Raw genomic sequence first — 22,200 nt, 5'->3', positions numbered from 1 at the left:
AAAAATGAGACACTACAGGACGATTAGCCTAACATTTATTGTTGAAAAAAATGTTGGAATCAATTGTTAGGAAGTAATAGCAGCACATTGAGAAAATCATCTAATCAAGCAGAGTCAGCATGGCTTTGTGAAAGGGAAACTGTGTCTGACTAATTTATCAGAGTGTTTTGAGGAAGTCTCAACCAGAGTGGATAGAGGGGGACCAGTAGATGTGTTGTATTTAACCTTCCAGAATGCCTTTGACAAGGTACCTCCCAAAACATTAAGTCATGAGATAAGAACCCATGGAGTTGGCCTGGATAGAGAATTGGCTAATGAGCAGGAAACAGCGAGTGGGAATAAGGGGTTCTTTTTCAGGTTGGTGACCTGTAACCAGTGGGGTTCCACGGGGCAGTGTTGGGACCGCAACTGTGTACAATTTATATTAATGACTTGGAGGAAGGAAGCGAACGTACTGTGCCCAAATTTGAAGACAACACAAAAATAGGTGGAAAGGCAAGTAGCGAGGGGGATACTAACAGTTTGCAAAGAGATATTGAGAGGTTAAGCAAGTGGACAAAAAGTTGTCACATGGAGCATAATGTGGGAAAATGTGAAGTTCATTTTGGAAGGGAGAACAAAAGAACAGTATTATTTAAATGGAGAAAAACTGCAGAAAGCTGCAACACAAAGGGACTTGGGGGGGACCTGTGCACGAAACACAGAAAGCTCGCCGACAGGTGCAGCAGGTAATCAGGAAGGCTACTGGAATGTTGGCCCTGATTCCAAGGAGGTTGGAGTATAAGAGTCGGGAAGTTTTGCTGCAGCTGTACAAGGTACTGGTGAGACCACATCTGGAGAACAGAGAGCAGTTTTGATCTCCTTATGTCAGGAAATATATTATTTTATTGGAGGCTGTTTAGAGAAGGTTCACGAGGATGATCCCAGGTATGGAGGGTTTGTCTTAGGAGCAAAGTTTAAACAGGTTGGGACTCTACTCATTGGAATTTAGAAGAATGAGAGGTGATCTCATTGAAACCATCAGGATTCTTAAGGAGCTTCACAGGGTAAATGCGGAGAGGATGTTTCCCTCATGGGAGAGTTGACCAGAGGGCATAGTCTCAGAATAAAGAGATGTCAATTGAAGACTGAGATGAGGAGGAATTTCTTCTGAGAGTCTTTAGAACTGAATTGTGGGGACAGAGTCCTTGTGTATATTTAAGGCTGAGATAGATTCTTTTTTTTTTTTGTTTTGTTTTTTTTAAATGGAAATTTAGAGTGCCCAATTCATTTTTTTTCCAATTAAAGGGCAATTTAACGTGGCTAATCCACCTACGCTGCACATCTTTGGGTTGTGGGGGCGAAACCCATGCAAACACGGGGAGAATGTGCAAACTCCACACGGACCGTGACCCAGAGCCAGGATTGAACCTGGGACCTCGGCGCTGTGAGGCAGCAGTGCTAACCACTGCACCACCGTGTTGCCCAGCTGAGATAGATTATTGATCAGTCAGGGAACCGAGGATTCCGGGGAAAGGGCAGGAAAGTGAACGTGAGGAATGTTGGTTTCAGCCATGATCCTATTGAAAGGTGGAGCAGGCTGGAAGGGCCGAAGAGCCTACTCCTATTCCTTATGATCTTAGTATGGTCTTATTCCCACCTATCCCTGATAAACTTTCACCCCCTTGATTTTCAAGAATCTGTCCAGCTCTGCCTTAAAAATATTCAAAGACTCTGCTTCCACTGCCCTTTGAGGAAGAGAGTTCCAAAGACTCCCAACCCTCAGAGAAAAAAGTTCTCCTCTGCCTTAAATGGGCAAGTTATTGCTTTTAAATTGACTCCAATTTCTAGATTCTCCCACAAGAGGAAACATCCTTTCCACGTCCACCCTGTCAAGGCCCCTCAGGATCTTATACGGTTCAATCAAGTCACCTAAACTCCATCGGACACAAGCCCAGCCTGTCCAATCATTCTTATAAGATCAGCCTCCAATTCCAGGTAATGCGCAGGGTAGGTGGATTGGCCACGCTAAATTGTCCCTAAATTGTAAAAAATGAATTGGGTACTCTAAATTAAAAAAAGAAACACCAGCTGGACGAGCAGCCCCTCATCTTCCAATGAGGCACTTAACAGCCTTCTGGACTCAACATTGAGTTCAACAACTTCAGACCCTGAACGCTCTCCTCCATTTTGATTTGTTTTTTTGCCCAGTGCCAGTCTGCACCTTGTTTACATGTTTTTTTACTTCCAGACAGAGCTGTCCTTTATTCTGCCATTAACACTTACTCAAAAAATGCTTTATTTCTTTGTTTTTACATTTTTTTCAGAATTCCCAATTATTTTTTTCCAATTAAAGGGCAATTTAGCGTGGCCAATCCACCTACACTGCACATCTTTGGCTTGTGGGGGTGAGACCCACGCAGACACGGGGAGAATGTGCCAACTCCAGACGGACAGTAACCCGGGGCCGGGATCGAACCTGGGACCTCACCGCCGTGGGCAGCAGAGCTAACCACTGTGTCACCATGCTGCCCCAATGCTTTGTTTCTTTACTGCAACCAGTACCTCTCCCTTTGTCTTTTGTTCCAGGACATTTTTGTCTTTTAATCTCACCCACCCTCTAATCAATCCGTGACTTTCTCTTTTATTCTACCTGACCCTCCCCCTTTCTCATCAGCATCAAACCCATCACATTTCTCCCTCTCTTTAGTTCTGAAGTAGAGTTACATTGGACGTGAAACGTTCTCTCTGTTTCTCTCTCCACAGATGCTGTCAGACCTGCTGCGTTTTTCCAGTTCTTTCTGAATTTATTTTCGATCTGTGAGGACTGAGATTTGGAGAAAGTTCTTCAACCAGGGAGCGGTGAGTCTGTGGAATTTCCTACCACAGGAAGCAGTTATGGCCAAAGCATTGTATGTTTTCAAGAAGGAGTTAGATAGAGATCTTGGGGTTAAAGGATCAAAGGACACGGGGGGAGCGGGAACAGGTACTGAGTTGGGTGATCAGCCATGATCAGAATGAATGGTAAAGAATGCTTGACGGGCCGAATAGCCTCCTCTTGCTCCTATTTTCCATGTTTCCATTTCAGTGGAAATTTTCACTCCTGTTCCGATCCCAGTTGACGTTATAACGGAACAGGAAGATCCCATAATGGAACCCTGGCTCAAAAGACTTTAACTTTTTTAAATTAAACAGAGTCACGGGGCTACTGATTAGTTTATCAATAAGAAAAAAATGAAACATAAAAATGGATTATAATACAATCCTCCTTTACACCTCCTTCCGCTTCACCAATACACACAAGTTTTAAGACTAACATGGATGACAAAATACATTTGAAGCCCCAATTGGCATAGTTAGTATTTCCGGATTTCTCCTTAGAATCCCCCCAGATGGTTGTCATTCGAAAGTTTCCAAACTTCACACCCAAAATAATTTTTATAATATTCCCTTATAAGAATACCTTTACTTAGTGATCCACATTCCAAAATCCAATCCAACTTTTCCAAAGGGCCCTTTTGACTCCATTTTTAGCAGTACATCCGTGCCAGGATTTTGGATCAACCCATTTATGATTTCACTGCTTTCATTGACTTTCACTGTTACTCAAATTCTGATATCCAACCAATACTTTGCAATTTGTTCATAGACGGTATTAACACATTTTAACAGTGAGGATTATTTTTAGGAAACGTTTGTCTTGTATTTTCACTAACCAATTACTTCTCAGCGTTGTCTGATTCTTGAACAGAATCCTGTTCTCTTTCCAGGTTTTCAGACCCAGCTATCCCTGAGTTTCCTCGGAATCTTCTTTCCTGCACATTACTCCAATGTACAGCTTTGCTTTTCTTATAGCAAAGCTGAGAGGTTTTTTCAAAGGTTTCAAAGCTTTCAAAGGTTTATACCAACAAAAAGGAAGGACGGTAAAAAGAGGGAAAATCGACCGTGGATATCTAAGGAAATAAGGGAGAGTGTCAAATTGAAGGAAAAAACATACAAAGTAGCAAAGATCAGTGGGAGACTAGAGGACTGGGAAATCTTTAGGGGGCAACAGAAAGCTACTAAAAAAGCTATAAAGAAGAGTAAGATAGATTATGAGAGTAAACTTGCTCAGAATATAAAAACAGATAGTAAAAGTTTCTACAAATACATAAAACAAAAAAGAGTGGCGAAGGTAAATATTGGTCCTTTAGTGGATGATAAGGGAGATTTAATAATGGGAGATGAGGAAGTGGCTGAGGAACTGAACAGGTTTTTTGGGTCGGTCTTCACAGTGGAAGACACAAATAACATGCCAGTGACTGATGGAAATGAGGCTATGACAGGTGAGGACCTTGAGAGGATTGATATCACCAAGGAGGTAGTGATGGGCAAGCTAATGGGGCTAAAGGTAGACAAGTCTCCTGGCCCTGATGGAATGCATCCCAGAGTGCTAAAGTAGATGGCTAGGGAAATTGCAAATGCACTAGTGATAATTTACCAAAATTCACTAGACTCTGGGGTGGTCCCGGCGGATTGGAAATTAGCAAACGTGACACCACTGTTTAAAAAAGGAGGTAAGCAGAAAGCGGGTAATTATAGGCCAGTGAGCTTAACTTCGGTAGTAGGGAAGATGCTGGAATCTATCATCAAGGAAGAAATAGCGAGGCATCTGGATGGAAATTGTCCCATTGGACAGACGCAGCATGGGTTCATAAAGGGCAGGTCGTGCCTAACTAATTTAGTGGAATTTTTTGAGGACATTAACAGTGCGGTAGATAAAGGGGAGCCAATGGATGTGGTATATCTGGATTTCCAGAAAGCCTTTGACAAGGTGCCACACAAAAGGTTGTTGCATAAGATAAAGATGCATGGCATTAAGGGGAAAGTAGTAGCATGGATAGAGGATTGGTTAATTAATAGAAAGCAAAGAGTGGGGATTAATGGGTGTTTCTCTGGTTGGCAATCAGTAGCTAGTGGTGTCCCTCAGGGATCAGTGTTGGGCCCACAACTGTTCACAATTTACATAGATGATTTGGAGTTGGGGACCAAGGGCAATGTGTCCAAGTTTGCAGACGACACGAAGATAAGTGGTAAAGCAAAAAGTGCAGAGGATACTGGAAGTCTGCAGAGGGATTTGGATAGGCTAAGTGAATGGGCTAGGGTCTGGCAGATGGAATACAATGTTGACAAATGTGAGGTTATCCATTTTGGTAGGAATAACAGCAAAAGGGATTATTATTTAAATGATAAAATATTAAAACATGCTGCTGTGCAGAGACCTGGGTGTGCTAGTGCATGAGTCGCAAAAAGTTGGTTTTCAGGTGCAACAGGTGATTAAGAAGGCAAATGGAATTTTGTCCTTCATTGCTAGAGGGATGGAGTTTAAGACTAGGGAGGTTCTGCTGCAATTGTATAAGGTGTTAGTGAGGCCACACCTGGAGTATTGTGTTCAGTTTTGGTCTCCTTACTTGAGAAAGGACGTACTGGCACTGGAGGGTGTGCAGAGGAGATTCACTAGGTTAATCCCAGAGCTGAAGGGGTTGGATTACGAGGTTGAGTAGACTGGGACTGTACTCGTTGGAATTTAGAAGGATGAGGGGGGATCTTATAGAAACATATAAGATTATGAAGGGAATAGATAGGATAGATGCGGGCAGGTTGTTTCCACTGGCGGGTGAAAGCAGAACTAGGGGGCATAGCCTCAAAATAAGGGGAAGTAGATTTAGGACTGAGTTTAGGAGGAACTTCTTCACCCAAAGGGTTGTGAATCTATGGAATTCCTTGCCCAGTGAAGCAGTAGAGGCTCCTTCATTAAATGTTTTTAAGATAAAGATAGATAGTTTTTTGAAGAATAAAGGGATTAAGGGTTATGGTGTTTGGGCCGGAAAGTGGAGCTGAGTCCACAAAAGGTCAGCCATGATCTCATTGAATGGTGGAGCAGGCTCAAAGTGGCCAGATGGCCTACTCCTGCTCCTAGTTCTTATGAGAGAGTTGGTTTCTCTCTCCAGCTTCTCTGAGCAGAGTTGGGAGCTGTTCACTGCTCTGTTACCTGATTCCAACTGCCTGCAACGACTGCTAGCTTTCATCTATAAACTAAAGAACAAAAGAATGCTGTTTGCTACTTTACAGGGCCTCTCTAGTTGTTAATCAATTATCTTTCCTTTATGCGGAGCTATCTAAACACAATAGTATCTCAGGATGAAGCTAACCCCCACGCAGACAGCCTTTAACATCTAACTACAGCTCCCTTCGAGGCACAAAACTATAACTTTTTTCTAATGTTTATCCATACAAAAATAAATCCCTTAAAACTACCTTTGGTTACCTAATACTCTCAGTCTCAAAGAGCATCAGCCCACTGGAAGCAAAGTTGTGAGACCGGCCAGTCCAGCAGAGAGAAACCCTCCGACCTTCCCACTTCACCAAATGTCAGAATGAACATGGTTCAGTCCTGGGTGTGATTAACAGCAGCAATAACAGTAGAGTCCAACTCCTGTCATCACTTGTGAATTCGCTGGTGTGAAGAACTTTCTCCTAATCTCAGTCCTCAGTGGTTCACCCCGTATCCTCAAAATCCGCTGGTGTTTCAATAGATTGGATGACCGAGTGAATCCCTTCCCACAAACCCTTCCCACAGGGCTACTTCCTGGTGTGAGTGCACTGATGTTCCATCAGTACCAAAGAGCTTTCAAACCCATTCCCACAGTCAGAGCATTTAAAGGGTCTCTCATTGGTTTGGGTGACATTGTGTCTCAACGGGTTGGGTAAATGAGCGAATCCCTTCCCACACTCAGAGCAGGTTAATGGCCTCTCCCTGGTGTGAACTCGCTGGTGTCTCATCAATTGGATTGCAGTAGTGAATCCCTTCCCACACTCAGCAGGTAAATGGTCTCGCCCCAGTGTGAACTCGCTGGTGGATCAGCAGGTCGGGTGACTTAGTGAATGCTCTGTCTTACTTGCTCAATCCAGTTGCTCTTTTCCTTTTTATAAGTTTGTGGAAACTTTTGCTGTTGTTTTTTGATGCACGCTTTCTCTCGGACTCCAATTTCCAAGACATTTAATGATTTTGGAGAGGAAAGGGAGGTTGAAGATGGGGAGGCAGTTTGCACAGAGGGTGGGATCAAGGGCTGGTTCTTCATGGAGAGGGTGATGTTAGCAGTTTGCAGAGTGAGATAGGAAGTGAGGGAACAGTGAAAACAATCAGCTCACATGGGGAACATGTCTGCTCAGTAACTTAGTGAGGATACGGTCAAGGGAGCAGGAGGTGGGTCTCGTGGACAAGGTGAGCTCAGAGGGCAAGAGGAGAGATAGGAGAAAAACTAAAGAAAGGTGGGAGGTCAAGGCTCAGGGAAGGATGAAGTTTCGAGACAGTTTGAGCCGGTGGGTTAGTGGGAGGGAGGCAGCTGATCGATTGTCTCAGTCTCAGTGACAAAGAAGCACCACGAGCTCCTCACACCTGGGGGTGAAGATGGAGGAGACAGGAGAGGGACAGCACTTCAAACTTATGTTGGAGACATTAAAAAGACATGTCACACTACGTTTAACATAAAGCTGATTTATTTATCCTTTATCCAGAATATTAACCCCTAATTGAGCAGGAGTATATTAGCATCAGCAGAAACAGACCCAATGAACACAATTGCATCCTGGATGTTATCCACTGCAGAATCCAATCACAGTAATTACATGTGAACTTGCTGATGTATTAACAGGCTGGACAAACAATCAATCCCTTCCCACACACTGAGGAGGTGAACAGCCTCGCTCCAGCATCAGCACATTGGTGTGTAGTGAGTTGAGCTGATCGCCTGAACCCAGTCCCGTATGAGAGCACCTGAACGGTCGCTTGTCAGTGTGAACACGTGGATGGGATATCAGTTCTCCCAAACCTCTACAGCACTCCCTGGAGGTGAGCGTTCAAACAGGTTATCAGTGTGACTGCGCTGGTGTTTCCGCAGTTTGGATAAATGAGTGAATCCTTCCCCACACTCGGAGCAGGTGAACGGCTTCTCCGCAGTGTGACTGCGTTGGTGTTTCCGCAGGTTGGATAAACGAGTGAATCTTTTTGCACACTCGGAGCAGGTGAACGGCTTCTCCCCAGTGTGAACCCGCTGGTGTGTCAGCAGGTTGGATGAATGAGTGAATCCCATCCCACAGTCAGAGCAGAGGAACGGCCTCTCCCCGCTGTGAACTCTCTGGTGGTTCAGCAGGTTGTATGAATGAGTGAATCGCTTTCCACACTCAGAGCAGATAAATGGCCTCTCCCCGGTGTGAATTCGCTGATGTGTCACCAGAGTGGATGACTGAGTGAATCCCTGCCCACACACGGAACAGTTGAACTGCCTCTCCCCAGTGTGATTGCGCTGATGAGCTTGCAGTTCAGATGGGTATCTGAATACCTTCCCACAATCCCCACATTTATATGGCCTCTCTCCAGTGTGAATGTGCTTGTGTTTCAACAGGCCAGAAAATCGCCTGTAGCCTTGTCCACACTCCGAGCACGTGTACGGTTTCTCCCCATTGTTAACGGTGCTTTTTCCTTCCATGTTCAAAATCTGATGATACTGACTTTACGATGAATTGGGCGACTCTGTCAGATCCTGATGGGAGGTTCAAGTTTCCCGACTGCAAATCCTTCCCTTCGAACACCCTGTCAAATTGATTTAAAACAGAAAAAAAGGGAGTGAGAGAGAACCCACAAAAACAGAAAGGCAGGTTGTGAAATTGAGCTGAATGAATCTGGTCATTTGTGGGGCCGGCACTAGGAAAAGTGACCACGAAAACTGGTGGATTGTTATAAAAACACAACTGGTTCACTAATGTCCTCAGGGAAGGGAAGCTGCCACCTGGTCTGGGCCGAGAGAAGACTCTGGGGGGGGGGGGGGGGGGGGGGGGAGGGGGAGGGAGGTGGAAGACATTTTTAAAATATAAATTTAGAGTACCCAATTCATTTTTTCCAATTAAGGGGCAATTTAGCATGGCATATCCACCTACCCTGCACATTTTTGGGTGGTGGGGGCGAAACCCACACAAACACGGGGAGAACGTGCAAACTCCACATGGACAGTGACCCAGAGCTGGGATTGAATCTGGGACCTCAGTGCCGTGAGGCAGCAATGCTAACCACTGCGCCACCGTGCTGCCCCAGGGAGGGGGAAGACTTGAGGGAGTGGATTTTATATATCTTAAACTCGACCAGAGCTTTCATGTTACATCCAAAACCCTTCACCTGGAGGTTATGTGAATGCTATCATCTACAAGTGTCCCTCCAAGTCAAAAAACTCCCCGAATTGTCTGACTCAGTACTGGATAAGCAGAAATGCCCTCCATTTAAACATTGGAAAGAGGAAAGCAATCATCTTCAGTTTCTGTTACAAACCCCACTCCCTAGCTATTCTCTCGATTGCAACTCTGAGGCTGAACCAGTCTGTTCATAATCTAGTTGTCAAATTTCATCCCAAACTGAGTTTCTGACTACACAGCACGAACATTGTCTATTTCCACCTCAGTAACATTGTCCCGATTTGCTGCTGCCTCATCCCATCAGCTGCTGAAATTCATTCATTCCTTTGTCACCTCAAACCTTAACTACTCTAATGTTCCCCTTGCCAGCCTCTCAGATTCAACTCCACATAAGGTCACACCAAACTCTGCTGCTTGTGTGCGTATTCACACTAATACCTGTTTATCCAGCACCTGGAGTGACCAACTCCAATGGAGAAACATAGAAAATAGAAGCAGGAGGAGGCTATTCGGCCCTTCGAACCTGCTCCACCCTTCATTATGATCATGGCTGATCATCAAGTTCAATACCCTGATCCCACCTCCCCCCCCCCCCCCCCCCCCCCCACACCCCACCCATATCCCTTCAGCCCCAAGAGCTCTATCTCATTCTTTTTTCAACATTTCACAACGTTTTGGCCTCAACTATTTTCTGTTGTAGTGAATTCCACAGATTCACCACTGCCTGGGTGAAGACATTTCTCATCTCAGTCCTAAAAGGTTTACCCCTTATCCTCAAATTATGAACCCTACTTCGGTCTCCCCCACCATCCGGAACATTCTGAATCTATCCTGTCTAATCCTGTTAGAATTTTCTAAGTTTCTATGAGATCCCCTCTCACTCTTCTAAACTCCAATTAATATAATCCTAACTGACTTATTCTCTACTCATATGAAAATCCCGCCATCCCAGGAATCGGCCTGGTAAACCTCCGCTGCTCTCCCTCCATAGCAAGAACATCCTTCCTCAGATAAGGAAACCAAAACTGCACACAATACTCCAGGTGTGGGCTCACCAGTGCCCTATACAACTGCAGTAAAACATCTCTATTCCTACACTCGAATCCTCTCGCTATGAAGACCAACATACCATTTGCCTTCTTTACTGCTTGAATGCCTGCCACTGCCTTGCGAGGTGGGGTAGATGGTGGGAGGTCTTAATGACGAAACCTTTGTCAGGGGGAAATGGGAAAAATCTCTTGAGACTGGACTGTGGAAGGATTGTGGAAACTGGAGCCATGAGCGTTTTAGGGGTGCCAAGTGGATACCATTTACATGGTGGAGGAGGCCAAAGAGTTGTCCAAAAACAAAAATATACTCTTGTAACATTCCAGATATAAATATTTGACTTACACTCTGCCTATTCTACCTGCCAACAGTGTGCACACAGCTCCATCGGACCTCATGCTGTTCCCAGACACTCCATGCTGGTCCCCAACATATAAACACTAAACCTCTGTCCAGCTCCACTCCCCTGAAGCCTACCTCCCTAACCCTAACTACCTGCACAGTCAGAAGTCCCTCTCATCAAACTTCCTCCCCACTCACTCAGAAGCCCTTCAAACCCCCTCCCCTTCTCACTCAGAGGTTCCTCTCTTCAGAAGTGCTCCCCCACTCACTCCAACTGCCCCTGCGTGCTCACAATCTACTTTCCCCAATCTTTGTACCCCATTCCCTGTGGCTATTATTTAGATCCAAAACATTAACTGTTTCTCTCCACAGATGATGCCAGCCCTGCTGAGTTTATCCAGCATTTTGTGTTTTTATTTCACATTAGGGCAGCACAGTAGCACAAGTGGATAGCACTGTGGCTTCACAGCGCCAGGGTCCCAGGTTCGATTCCCTGCTGGGTCACTGTGCGGAGTCTGCACGTTCTCCCCGTGTCTGCATGGGTTTCCTCCGGTTTCCTCTGACCGTCCAAAGACATTCAGGTTAGGTGGATTGGCAATGATAAGTTGCCCTTAGTGACTAAAAAAGGTTAGGAGGGGTCATTGGGGTACGGGGACAGGGTGGAAGTGAGGGCTTAAGTGGGTCAGTGCAGACTCGATGGGCCGAATGGCCTCCTTCTGCATTGTATGTTCTATGTCCTATTACCAACATCTGCAGTATTTTGCTTTAGTTTGAACCTTCTGGGCAACCAATCCGGGAAGCCAAAGGCCAACCAATAAAGGCAGTGAAAGGCCAATCTGGGCAGTGGAATGTTCTCCAGCTGGCTCTTTCCAGCTGTTTCGTTTTGAGGGTTGTCATCATCCGGGTCGCTGGCCCCCTGAAGCCCCGCCCACTCGTCCCGCAAAGCCGCGCGTGCGCATTGCTGCCCACCGAAACAAGATGGCGTGCGCTAACTCGGGCCTGTTCCCGGGAACAAAGCCCTGGAGTAGAAAGTACGGGATCTGCAGGCTTCTTCCGGGTCTTGCAGCCTGAGCGAGTATTTTATAAAGCCTCTGCTCCCTCCTCACCCGGACTCGTCTCCATTCCTCCCTCCGCCACACTGACTCTCACCTACCGAAAAATCTATCTACTGCATCCGCAGGGTTCCGAGCAAAGTGACACTGCGCATGCTCGATAAAGCCTCGCACTGCGCCTGCGCACATTCACATACGCCGGGGATGCTGGGTAATAACAACACCATTGAAACCGAATCGAGAGTAGAAAATGTTACCTAATTGAAATAATTCTGCTATCTTCTATTTACCAATGTGATTTAAATGGCTGCTCTCCTAAGAGAGTACATTGAGCTTTTAAAGGTTTCCCTCGGCTCCCCTCCAACGTAAAGTAAAGTCTCACTGCATTCAATATCAGAATAACTGGTTCCTCTCCTTATTCCTTGATACTGAATATTTTTTCAAAGCACCTCCCAAAGTCACCACCTCCACTACCTAGAAGGACAAGATGTGGAGATGCCGGTGTTGGACTGGGGTGAGCACAGTAAGAAGTCTCACAACACCAGGTTAAACACGTTTGTTTCAAATCACTAGCTTTTGGAGCACTGCTCCTTCCTCAGGTAGAAGGACAAGGGCGGGAAACACATTGGACTTGCAATTTAACTCCAAGCCACACACCAAGTTCCTTCCCTGTCGCTGGGTCAAAATCCTGGCACTCCCATCCTAACAGTCTGTGATTGTACGTTCACCACATACACTGCAGTGGTTCAAGAAGGTAGCTTGACAGCATCTTCTCAAGGGCAATTAGGGATTGACAATTTTAAAAACTGGCCTGGCTAGAGATTCCCACACCCTGTGACAAAACAAAAATAAAAATAATTCACTGTATTATAGAATGAGGCAGCATAGATGGAAGTTACTTGGCTATCATGTCTGTGCCAGGTCTATGGAAGATCTATCCAATTAATTCCACAACCTAGCTGTCACTGTCAAAACAATATATCTCGCTGTAGCAATGAAAATTATGGAAATGTTTTTTCAATTGGATACTTCTCAGACACACTCACTCTGTGTATTAAGCAGAAATCAAGGGTTCACTGGTTAGTTGTTTTTTTAAATTTAGAGTACCTGATTATTTTTGTCCAATTAAGGGGCAATTTAGCATGGCCAATCCACCTAACCTTCACATCTTTGGGTTGTGGGGATGAAACCCACGCAGACACGGGGAGAATGTGCAAACTCCACACAGGCAGTGACCCGGGGTCAGAATTGGTCCCGGGTCTTCAGACCATGAGGCAGCAGTGCTAACCACTGTACCACCATGCCGCCTGTCTAGTTACTTAAGCATAGTAAAGGGAGTGACAGAATAGATTAATTATGGAGTTACAAAACACATACCATTCAAGTAGGGGCAGCATGAAGACAAGTGGTAGTTGTAGGGAATTCTATAATTACGGGATAGAAAGCATCCTTTGAAAGCAGGATTGAGAGCCCCACATGGTATGTTGCCTGACCGGTGCTAGGGTGAGGGACATCAATAACCAGCTTGAAAGGATATTGGAGAAGGAGGGGGTGGATCCAGTTGTTGTGGTCCACGTTGGGACAAACAACATAGGCAAGACTGGGAAAGAGGACCTGTTGGGGGAATATCAGGCACTAGGAACTAAATTAAAACAAGTCCTCAAGGGTCATAATCCCTGGATCACTATCTGAGCCATGTGCAAATTGGCATAGGGATTAGAAAATTAGGGAAGTAAACACGTGGCTGAAGGAGTGGTTCGGGAAAGAGCGGTTTCATTTCATGGGGCACTGGCATCAGTATTGGGACAGGAGGTATCTGTACCATTGGGACGGTCTCCACCAGAACCGGTCTGGGACCAGTGTCCACATGGAAAAGATAAATAGGGAGGTCACAAGGACTTTAAACTAGCAAGTGGGGCGGGTAGAGAAACGGGAAGTAAATGGTTAATGTAAAGCAAAGCAGCAGGTTAGCACATGGGAAGAACTCAATTGTTATTAATGGAAGGTGCCTCAAAAATAAGGTATTATAACTAGCATTCAAAACAAGACAAATGTGTTGACGGCACAAATCATCGCAAATGAATATGATTTAGTGGCCATTACAGAGACACGGTTGCAAAATGCTCATGACTGGGAGTTAAATATCCAGGTGTATCAGACTATTCGCAAGGAGAGACAGGAAGGTAAGGTGTAGCTCTGATATGTAAGGATGGCATCAGGGTGGCAGAGAGAGATGATATAGAGAAAAAGGTTGAATCCATTTGGATAGAAATTAGAAAATAATAATCTTTATTATTGTCACAAGTAGGCTTACATTAACACCGCAACAAAGTTACTGTGAAAATTCCCTAGTCGCCGCACACTGGCGCCTGTTCGGGTACACAGAGGGAGAATTCAGAATGTCCAATTCACCCAACAGCACGTCTTTTGGAACTTGTGGGAGGAAACAGGAGCATCCGGAGGAAACCTATGCAGACCACAGAGAGAACGTGCAGACTCTGCACAGACAGTGACCCAAGCGGGAATTGAACCTGGGACGCTGGTGCTGTGAAGCAATAGTGCTAACCACTGTGCCACCATGCCGCCCATAGTAAGGAGTAAGGCGAATAGTAAGGAGAAACGTTCACTGATAGGCGTAGTCTATAGGCCACCAAATAATAACATCACAGTGGGATGGGCAATAAACAAAGAAATAACCAATGCATGTAAAAATGGGACGACAATTATCATGGGGGATTTTAATCTACATGTTGATTGGTCAAACCAGTCGGCCGGGGCAGCCTTGAGGAGGAGTTCACCGAATGTATAGTTTTCTCGAACTGTATGTAATATAACCTACGAGAGAGCAAGGTATCCTAGATCTGGTCCTGTGTAATGAGACAGGATTGATTAATGATCTCATAGTTAGGGATCCTCTCGGAAGGAGCGATCATAGTATGGTTGAATTTAAAATACAGATGGAGTATGAGAAGGTAAAGTCAAAAATCAGTGTTTTATGCTTAAACAAAGGAAACTACAATGGGATGAGGGAGGAGTTGGCTAAGGTAGACTGGGAGCAAAGCCTTTGTGGTGGGACAATTGAGGAACAGTGGAGGACTTTCAAAGAGATTTTTCACAGTGCTCAGAAAAAATATATACCAGTGAAACCGAAGGGCTGTAGGAAAAAGGAAAATCAGCCATGGATATTTAAGGAAATAAAGGAGGGTATCAAATTGAAAGAAAAGGCATACAAAGTGGTAAATATTAGTGGGAAACTAGCGGACTGGGAAATCTTTAACGGTCAACAGAAATCCATGAAAAAAGCTATAAAGAAAAGTAAGATAGATTAGGAGAGTAAACCAGCTCAGAATATAAAAACAGACAGCAACGTTTCTACAAATATATAAAACAAAAAAAAGAGTAGCTAAGGTAAACATTGGTCTTTTAGAGGATGAGAAGGGGGATTTAACAATGGGAAATGAGGAAATGGCTGAGGCATTGAACATGTATTTTGTGTCAGTTTCCAGGCATAATCACATTGAATAGCAGAGCTGGCTCGAGGGGCCAGGTGGCCTACTCCTGCTCCTAGTTCTTATAGGTGGGCCTTATATCCAGGTAGACATGCTGATTAGATATCATTTAGACTCCAAACTTCATTCTATCTTGAAATTAAATATACAATTAAAGTAAAGCCATTTTAAAATACTTTCTTTTTTTTTTTTAAAACATGAATTTAGAGTACCCAATTATTTTTTTCAAATTAAGGGGCAATGTAGCATGTTCAGTCCACCTACCCTGCACATTTTTGGGCCGTGGGGGTGAAACCCACGCAAACACGGGGAAAATGTGCAAACTCCACACGGACAGTGACCCAGAGCCGGGATGGAACCTGGTACCTCGGCGCCATGAGGCAGCAGCGCTAACCACTGCTCCACCATGCTGCCCTCCATTTTCAAATTCTAATATTCTCAACACTTTCCTGGGACATTGGAAACCAAAAGTCGAACCACTTTCAGCAGAGCAGCCTTTCCACTTGTCGACACAGTCTTCCCAGTCAAATAACCTGAGGCTCCCTTTAATCATGAACCAATCAGGTCACTTCAGGTTTGATAGCAGCAAAATTCAGAGAAGGTCACGTTACTCCCCCTTAATTCCTCCATTTTAATCAAAATTAAAATCAGTTGTACAATATAACAATCTTAGAACACATCACATTTGTCAGTCAAATACATATTGTTTATACGGAATATGTTTATTATGAGATTTAGGCACTGGAGGCAAAGGGTGGGGGTTTTAAAGAGTAACCTTCCCTTCCTAACTCTGTATGTCTATAGTGTCAGCCGCGGCTCAGTGGGTCGCTCTCTGACCTTGGTGTCAGAATGTTGTGGGTTCAAATCCCAGTTCGGGGACCCGAGAAGAAAAATCAAAACCAATTGTATGAGTGCCATCACCGAGGGAATGCTGCACTGTCAGAGGTGCCGTCTTATGAATGCGTTGTCAAGCAGAGAACCCATCTGCTCTCTCAAGGGGTTGTTAAATAAATTACGGAGCCAACATTTTTGACTTGTCGCCAACTATCAGAATGAACAAGTTGCAGTCCTGGATGTGATTAACAGCAGCAGGAACAGCAGAATCCAACCCCTGTCATCACTTGTGAACCCGCTGGTGTGACAGCAGGTGGGATAACTGAGTGAAGCCCTTCCCATATTCAGAGCAGGTGAATGGTCTCTCCCCAGTGTGAACTCGCTGGTGCCTCAGCAAGTGGGATGAATCAAGGAATTGCTTCCCACATTCGGAGCAGCTAAAAGGCTTCTCCCCAGTGTGGATTCGCTGGTGTGTCCGCAGGTCAGATAGCTGAGTGAAACTCTTCCCACACTCAGAGCAGGTGAATGGCCTTTCCCCAGTGTGAAATCGCTGGTGTGTGAGCAGGTTAGATGAATCAGTGAATCCCTTACCACACTGAGAACAGATGAACGGTCTCTCTCCAGTGTGAAGTCGATGGTGTCTCAGCAGGCTGGATGACTGAGTGAATTCCTTCCCACACTCTGAACAGGCGAATGGCCTCTCCCCCGTGTGAACTCGCTGGTGTTCCCGGAGGGTGAATGAAACACTGAATCCTTGCCCACACTGAGAGCAGGTGAATGGCCTCTCCCCAGTGTGAACTCGCTGAAGTGTCTGCAGATTGGAAGATGTACTGAATTCTTTCCCACATGTGGAGCAGGTGAACGGCCTCTCCCCAGTATGAACACGTTGATGTGTTTCCAGGTTAGATCGGGATTTAAATCCCTTCCCACATCTGGAGCAGGCGACCGGTCTCTCACCAGTGTGACTGTGTCGATGAATTTCCAGCACAGATGGGGATCTGAATCCCTTCCCGCAATCCCCACATTTCCACTGTTTCTCCATGTTCGGGTGCCCTGATATCGCTCCAGGTTAGACAATCAATTGAAGTCTCAAACAAAACATGGGTACGGTCTCTCTCAACTGTGAATGGTGCGGTGATTTTTCACGCTGTCTAACTGGTTAAAGCTCTTTCCACAGTCAGTGCACTGGAACACTCTCACTTGGGTTCCTGTGACTCAGTGCTTTTCCAAACACACAAATCTTTTGAGACAGGCAGAACTTACAAATATTCTTCCTTCTAGGTTCAAAGGCGATTATATTCCGTTCCTGATTAATTGAGTGACACCGTCAGGAGGTGATATTTGTGTTTTGAAATTCTCGTCTAATATCCTGTAAAAGGAGTTTTCAAAATTAATTCACTGTCAGTACAGGATAGAAATTAGAACAGACAATTCTAGTTTCTGCTGAAGATTCTTTCCTCTATCATAAATCACCGTCCCACACACTCTCCCTCCATTCTCACTCTCCTGTATCTAATATTCACCCTCCCAGTTCTCTTGAGGGTGCTGATTCAGGTTGATTGACAGATCCCTGCTTCCTATCCTGGACACAGAAACCCAAAAATCTTTGCGCAGGCTAGCCAGACAGATATATGTCTATATTACTGGACTAAAATGATTAATGTATAGAATTGTTTCAGTTGGTTGAGATACAGGGGATTGTCATTGATCACGACTTTGAAATTGCTGCCTATAAGGGTAGTCAAGCAAAGACAATCAATAATTTCCCAATTAAATTGGATGGGTGATACAAGGTTGCAGAATTGGACCCACTCGAGACTGACAGAATTGCTTGACAGAGTTGGCATCGACTTGAAGTCTGCAATAGACTCCTTCTGTGCTTCAATTACTCTATAACTGGAAATATATAACGCAGCTACAGTACTATATTACTGGAAGACTAGAAATAATAAATATATTTTATTACACAACCATAAACATCTAATTTGTACCAGGGGCAGCACGGTAGCATTGTGGATAGCACAATTGCTTCACAGCTCCAAGGTCCCAGGTTCAATTCTGGCTTGGGTCACTGTCTGTGTGGAGTCTGCACATCCTCCTCGCGTGTGCGTGGGTTTCCTCCGGGTGTTCCGGTTTCCTCCCACAGTCCAAAGATGTGCAGGTTAGGTGGATTGGCCATGATAAATTGCCCTTAGTGTCCAAAATTGCCCTTAGTGTTGGGTGGGGTTGCTGGGTTGTGGGGATAGGGTGGAGGTGTTGACCTTGGGTGGGGTGCTCTTGCCAAGAGCTGGTGCAGACTCGATGGGCCGAATGGCCTCCTTCTGCACTGTAAATTCTATGATAATCTATGATATAACAACACTGGACATATCACCGTCCAATATTAATTTACCGTCCCCCAGATATGGTTCTGGGTTTAGGGAGATAGGGCGGGGGGCGCAGGTAGGTCTAGGTAGGGTGCTCTTTCATTGGGTCGGTGCAGACTCGATGGGCCAAATTGCCTCCGTCTACACTGTAGGAATTCAATGGTTCTGTTCTATTCTATCTCCTGGGAAAACCAGCCCTTTAAATGTGAAGATTGGGAAAGAGACCATCCTTTTAGCCAGAAAAATAAATGTGTCACGCTGAGGGAGCAAAGGATGTCAATGTCTTTAAGAACGAGAGAGACCTGGGCCAAGCTTTCCGGAGTCTGCACCCTCCCTGGATTCACTTCCTTTCCCTTCAGTTGCTGCAAGTGACCAATAGGTGAGAATGAGAAAAGAAATGGAAAGGGGGAGAAAAGAAAGTGTTTTACTCACAGATGTTGGAGACAGGAGGAGGTTTCAGTTTCTGTGACGCAAAATCATTTGCACAACATCCGCGCTCTGATTGGCCGAGGACCAGAGTCCTTCTGGTCCTCCGACATTTCCCATTGGTCAACACCTCAGCTGGAAGGTCCGGGAGTCGGCTCATACCTGCACATGCGCAGCTTCCCCTCTCCCTTGAACATGCGCATCACTGCTTCTGGGCTGGGACGCGAGTGCGCAAGCGCTGTTGTTGAATTGTTTGGATCAAGCACGTTGGGCCTCTTCGTCCCGGAAAAACCGGGGGACAGCGGCGAGGTGAGTGGGAGGCTTTGGAAACAGTTTGTGGATCCGCAAAAACAATGTAATAATTGGTAAGTTCCTGGTTCGGAGCTTCTCCCACCCGGTACCAAGCCCAGGTTAACGATCGCCATCTTTATTCAGCGAATGGAGGATGGTGGCCGGGAATAAATAATTCACTCTGATTGGCTGGAGGACCAGCCGCCTGTTTTAGTCCTCCAGATCCGCCCCTCCGTCCTAATGTACCAGCTGGGGGAAGAGAACAAACAACCAGAATAGGCCCTGCCCCTCATTCACTCTGATTGATTGGAGGACCACGTAACGGCATCAGTCCTCCAGCCCGCCCCTGGACCACTTTGGACTCAAATCAATGAGGATTCTGATCTCTGAGAAGGATGGAAACCCTGGGAGGTGGGCGGGGAAATTTCAAAAACACCCACTGTTGGCCCCCAACTAGACTCATTCATTTTATTTTCAGTCTGCAGACAGGAGGTGGAGAACTGAACCCAGGGAGAGGGAAGGAAAAAAATGGTGGACATGGTGACATGGGTTTGGATTTCAGACCAGAGAGGAGAGAGTGTGTGTGGGATGGGGATTTCCAGCTTTGAGGGAATGAGAGGAAAAATGCTACATAGAAATGAGCGAGAATTGTGTGTTCTGAACTTTTTTTAGAATTTACAGTGCAGAAGAGGGCCATTCGGCCCATCGAGTTGGCATCGGCCATAAGACCATAAGACATAGGAGCGGAAGTAAGGCCATTCAGCCCATCGAGTCCACTCCACCATTCAATCATGGCTGATTTCAACTCCATTTACCCGCTCGTCTCTCCATAGCCCTTAATTCCTCGAGAAATCAAGAATTATCAACTTCTGTCTTGAAGACACTAAACGTCCCGGCCTCCACCGCCCTCTGTGGCAATGCATTCCACAGACCCACCACTCTCTGGCTGAAGAAATTTCTCCTCATCTCTGTTCTAAAGTGACTCCCTTTTATTCTAAGGCTGTGCCCCCGGGTCCTAGTCTCCCCTGCTAACGGAAACAACTTCCCTACGTCCACCCTATCTAAGCCATTCATTATCTTGTAAGTTTCTATTAGATCTCCCCTCAATCTCCCAAACTCCAATGAATATAATCCCAGGATCCTCAGACGTTCATCGTATGTTAGGCCTACCATTCCTGGGATCATCCGTGTGAATCTCCGCTGGACCCGCTCCAGTGCCAGTATGTCCTTCCTGAGGTGTGGGGCCCAAAATTGCTCACAGTATTCTAAATGGGGCCTAACTAGTGCTTTATAAAGCTTCAGAAGTACATCCCTGCTTTGATATTTCAAGCCTCTTGAGATAAATGACAACATTGCATTTGCTTTCTTAATTACGGACTCAACCTGCAAGTTTACCTTTAGAGAATCCTGGACTGGACTCCCTTTGCACTTCAGGATTATGAATTTTGTCATCGTTTAGAAAATAGTCCATGCCTCTATTCTTTTTTCCAAAGTGCAAGACCTCGCACTTGCCCACGTTGAATTTCATCAGCCATTTCTTGGACCACTCTCCTAAACTGTCTAAATCTTTCTGCAGCCTCTCCACCTCCTCAATACTACCTGCCCCTCCACCTATCTTTGTATCATCGGCAAACTTAGCCAGAATGCCCCCAGTCCCGTCATCTAGATCGTTAATATATAAAGAGAGCAGCTGTGGCCCCAACACTGAACCCTGCGGGACACCACTCGTCACCGGTTGCCATTACGAAAAAGAACCTTTTATCCCAACTCTCTGCCTTCTGCCTGACAACCAATCGTCAACCATTGGAAAGAGCACCATACTTAAGGCCAAACCTCCACCCTATCTCCGTAACCCCAACTAACGTTTTGGGACTCTAAGGGGCAATTGTTCATGGCTAATCCACCTAACCTGCACATCTTTGGACTGTGGGAGGAAACCGGAGCACCCGGAGGACACCCATGCAGACACAGGGAGAACGTGCAGACTCCACATAGACAATGACCCAAGCTGGGAATCGAACCTGGGACCATGGAGCTGTGAAGCAATTGCGCTAACCACCATGCTGCCCTAACACCTTTTTGTAAACGCCTTTTACAGGATATTACGAGGGGAAGATTTACAGATGGGAAATTCAAATAAAACTTCACATCAACATTTAACAGTTTCTCTCTTTCATCAGGACCTGAATATCATTGGCCAGAGAATCTGGAAAGATAATTTTTATTCTGTGGGAAAAGATTTTGAACATCTGTGTAACTGGAAAAGCAACGAGACACAGAAATCCGAGTGAGAGTGTTCCAGTGAACTTTCTGGAAAGAACTTTAACTAGTCTCAAAAATTATCGCACCATTCACAGAGGATAGAGCCTGTACCTGTGTTCTGTGTGTGCACAAGGTTTTAACTGATCGTCAAACCTGTAGAGACACAAGCACACCACAATCATGCTGAAAATGGGGACTGTGGGAAGGGATTCAGATCCCCATGTGCGCTGGAGATTCATTACCGCAGTCATACTGGCGAGAGACCATTCACCTGTTCTGACTGCAGAAAGGGTTTCACTCAGTTATCCATCCTGCAAATCTACCACTGAGTTCACACCAAAGAGCAGCCATTTACCTGTTCTGAGTGCAGGAAGAGATGCACTCAATTATCCATCTTGCAAAACTACCATCGAGTCCACACCAGAGAGAGGCCATTTACCTGTTCTGAGTGTGGGAAGATGTTCAGTCATTCATCAGCCCTTTGGAGACACCAGAGAGGTCATACGGGGATGAGGCCATTCACCTGGACTGAATGTGGGTAGAGATTCACTCAGTTATCCAACCTGCTGAGACACCAGCCAGTTCACACTGGTGATAGACTGTTCACCTGCTCTGTGTGTGGAACATGATTCACTCAGTCATCCAACCTGCTGAGACACCAGGGCAGACACACCAACAAGAAACCCTTTAAATGCTCTGATTGTGGGAGTGGATTTAAAAGCTCTGAAGGCCTAATGGTCCAACGGCCCATCCACACTGAGGAGAGGCCGTTCAGCTGCTCTCACTCTGCAAATATTTTCCAAATGTCATTCAAGCTGCTGACACACCAGCGGGTTCACACTGAGGGGAGACGCTTCACAGATTCTG

General features: G+C 45.5%; 1 protein-coding gene across 2 annotated transcripts; it reads right to left on the bottom strand.

The window, feature by feature from the left end:
• Nucleotides 1-7,500: 7,500 nt before the first annotated feature.
• Nucleotides 7,501-18,896, bottom strand: LOC140422444 (uncharacterized). 2 transcript variants are annotated; one of them, XM_072507464.1, is made up of 3 exons: nucleotides 18,787-18,896; nucleotides 16,580-17,357; nucleotides 7,501-8,611 (listed from the first exon to the last, which is right to left on the bottom strand). In XM_072507464.1, the coding sequence occupies exon 3, from the start codon at nucleotides 8,505-8,507 to the stop codon at nucleotides 7,836-7,838; it is 672 nt and encodes a 223-aa protein (XP_072363565.1). In that variant the 5' UTR covers nucleotides 8,508-8,611; nucleotides 16,580-17,357; nucleotides 18,787-18,896; the 3' UTR covers nucleotides 7,501-7,835. The 2 variants fall into 2 exon arrangements, with proteins under 2 accessions (XP_072363565.1, XP_072363564.1); XM_072507463.1 differs by lacking the exons at nucleotides 16,580-17,357; nucleotides 18,787-18,896 and adding an exon at nucleotides 11,747-11,803.
• Between the last annotated feature and the right edge of the window lie 3,304 nt (nucleotides 18,897-22,200).

Source organism: Scyliorhinus torazame, chromosome 5 (assembly GCF_047496885.1).
Source record: "Scyliorhinus torazame isolate Kashiwa2021f chromosome 5, sScyTor2.1, whole genome shotgun sequence".
NCBI lineage: Eukaryota > Metazoa > Chordata > Chondrichthyes > Carcharhiniformes > Scyliorhinidae > Scyliorhinus > Scyliorhinus torazame.
Note: the sequence above shows the minus strand (reverse complement) of the source record. Positions and strands in the feature narration are given on the sequence as shown.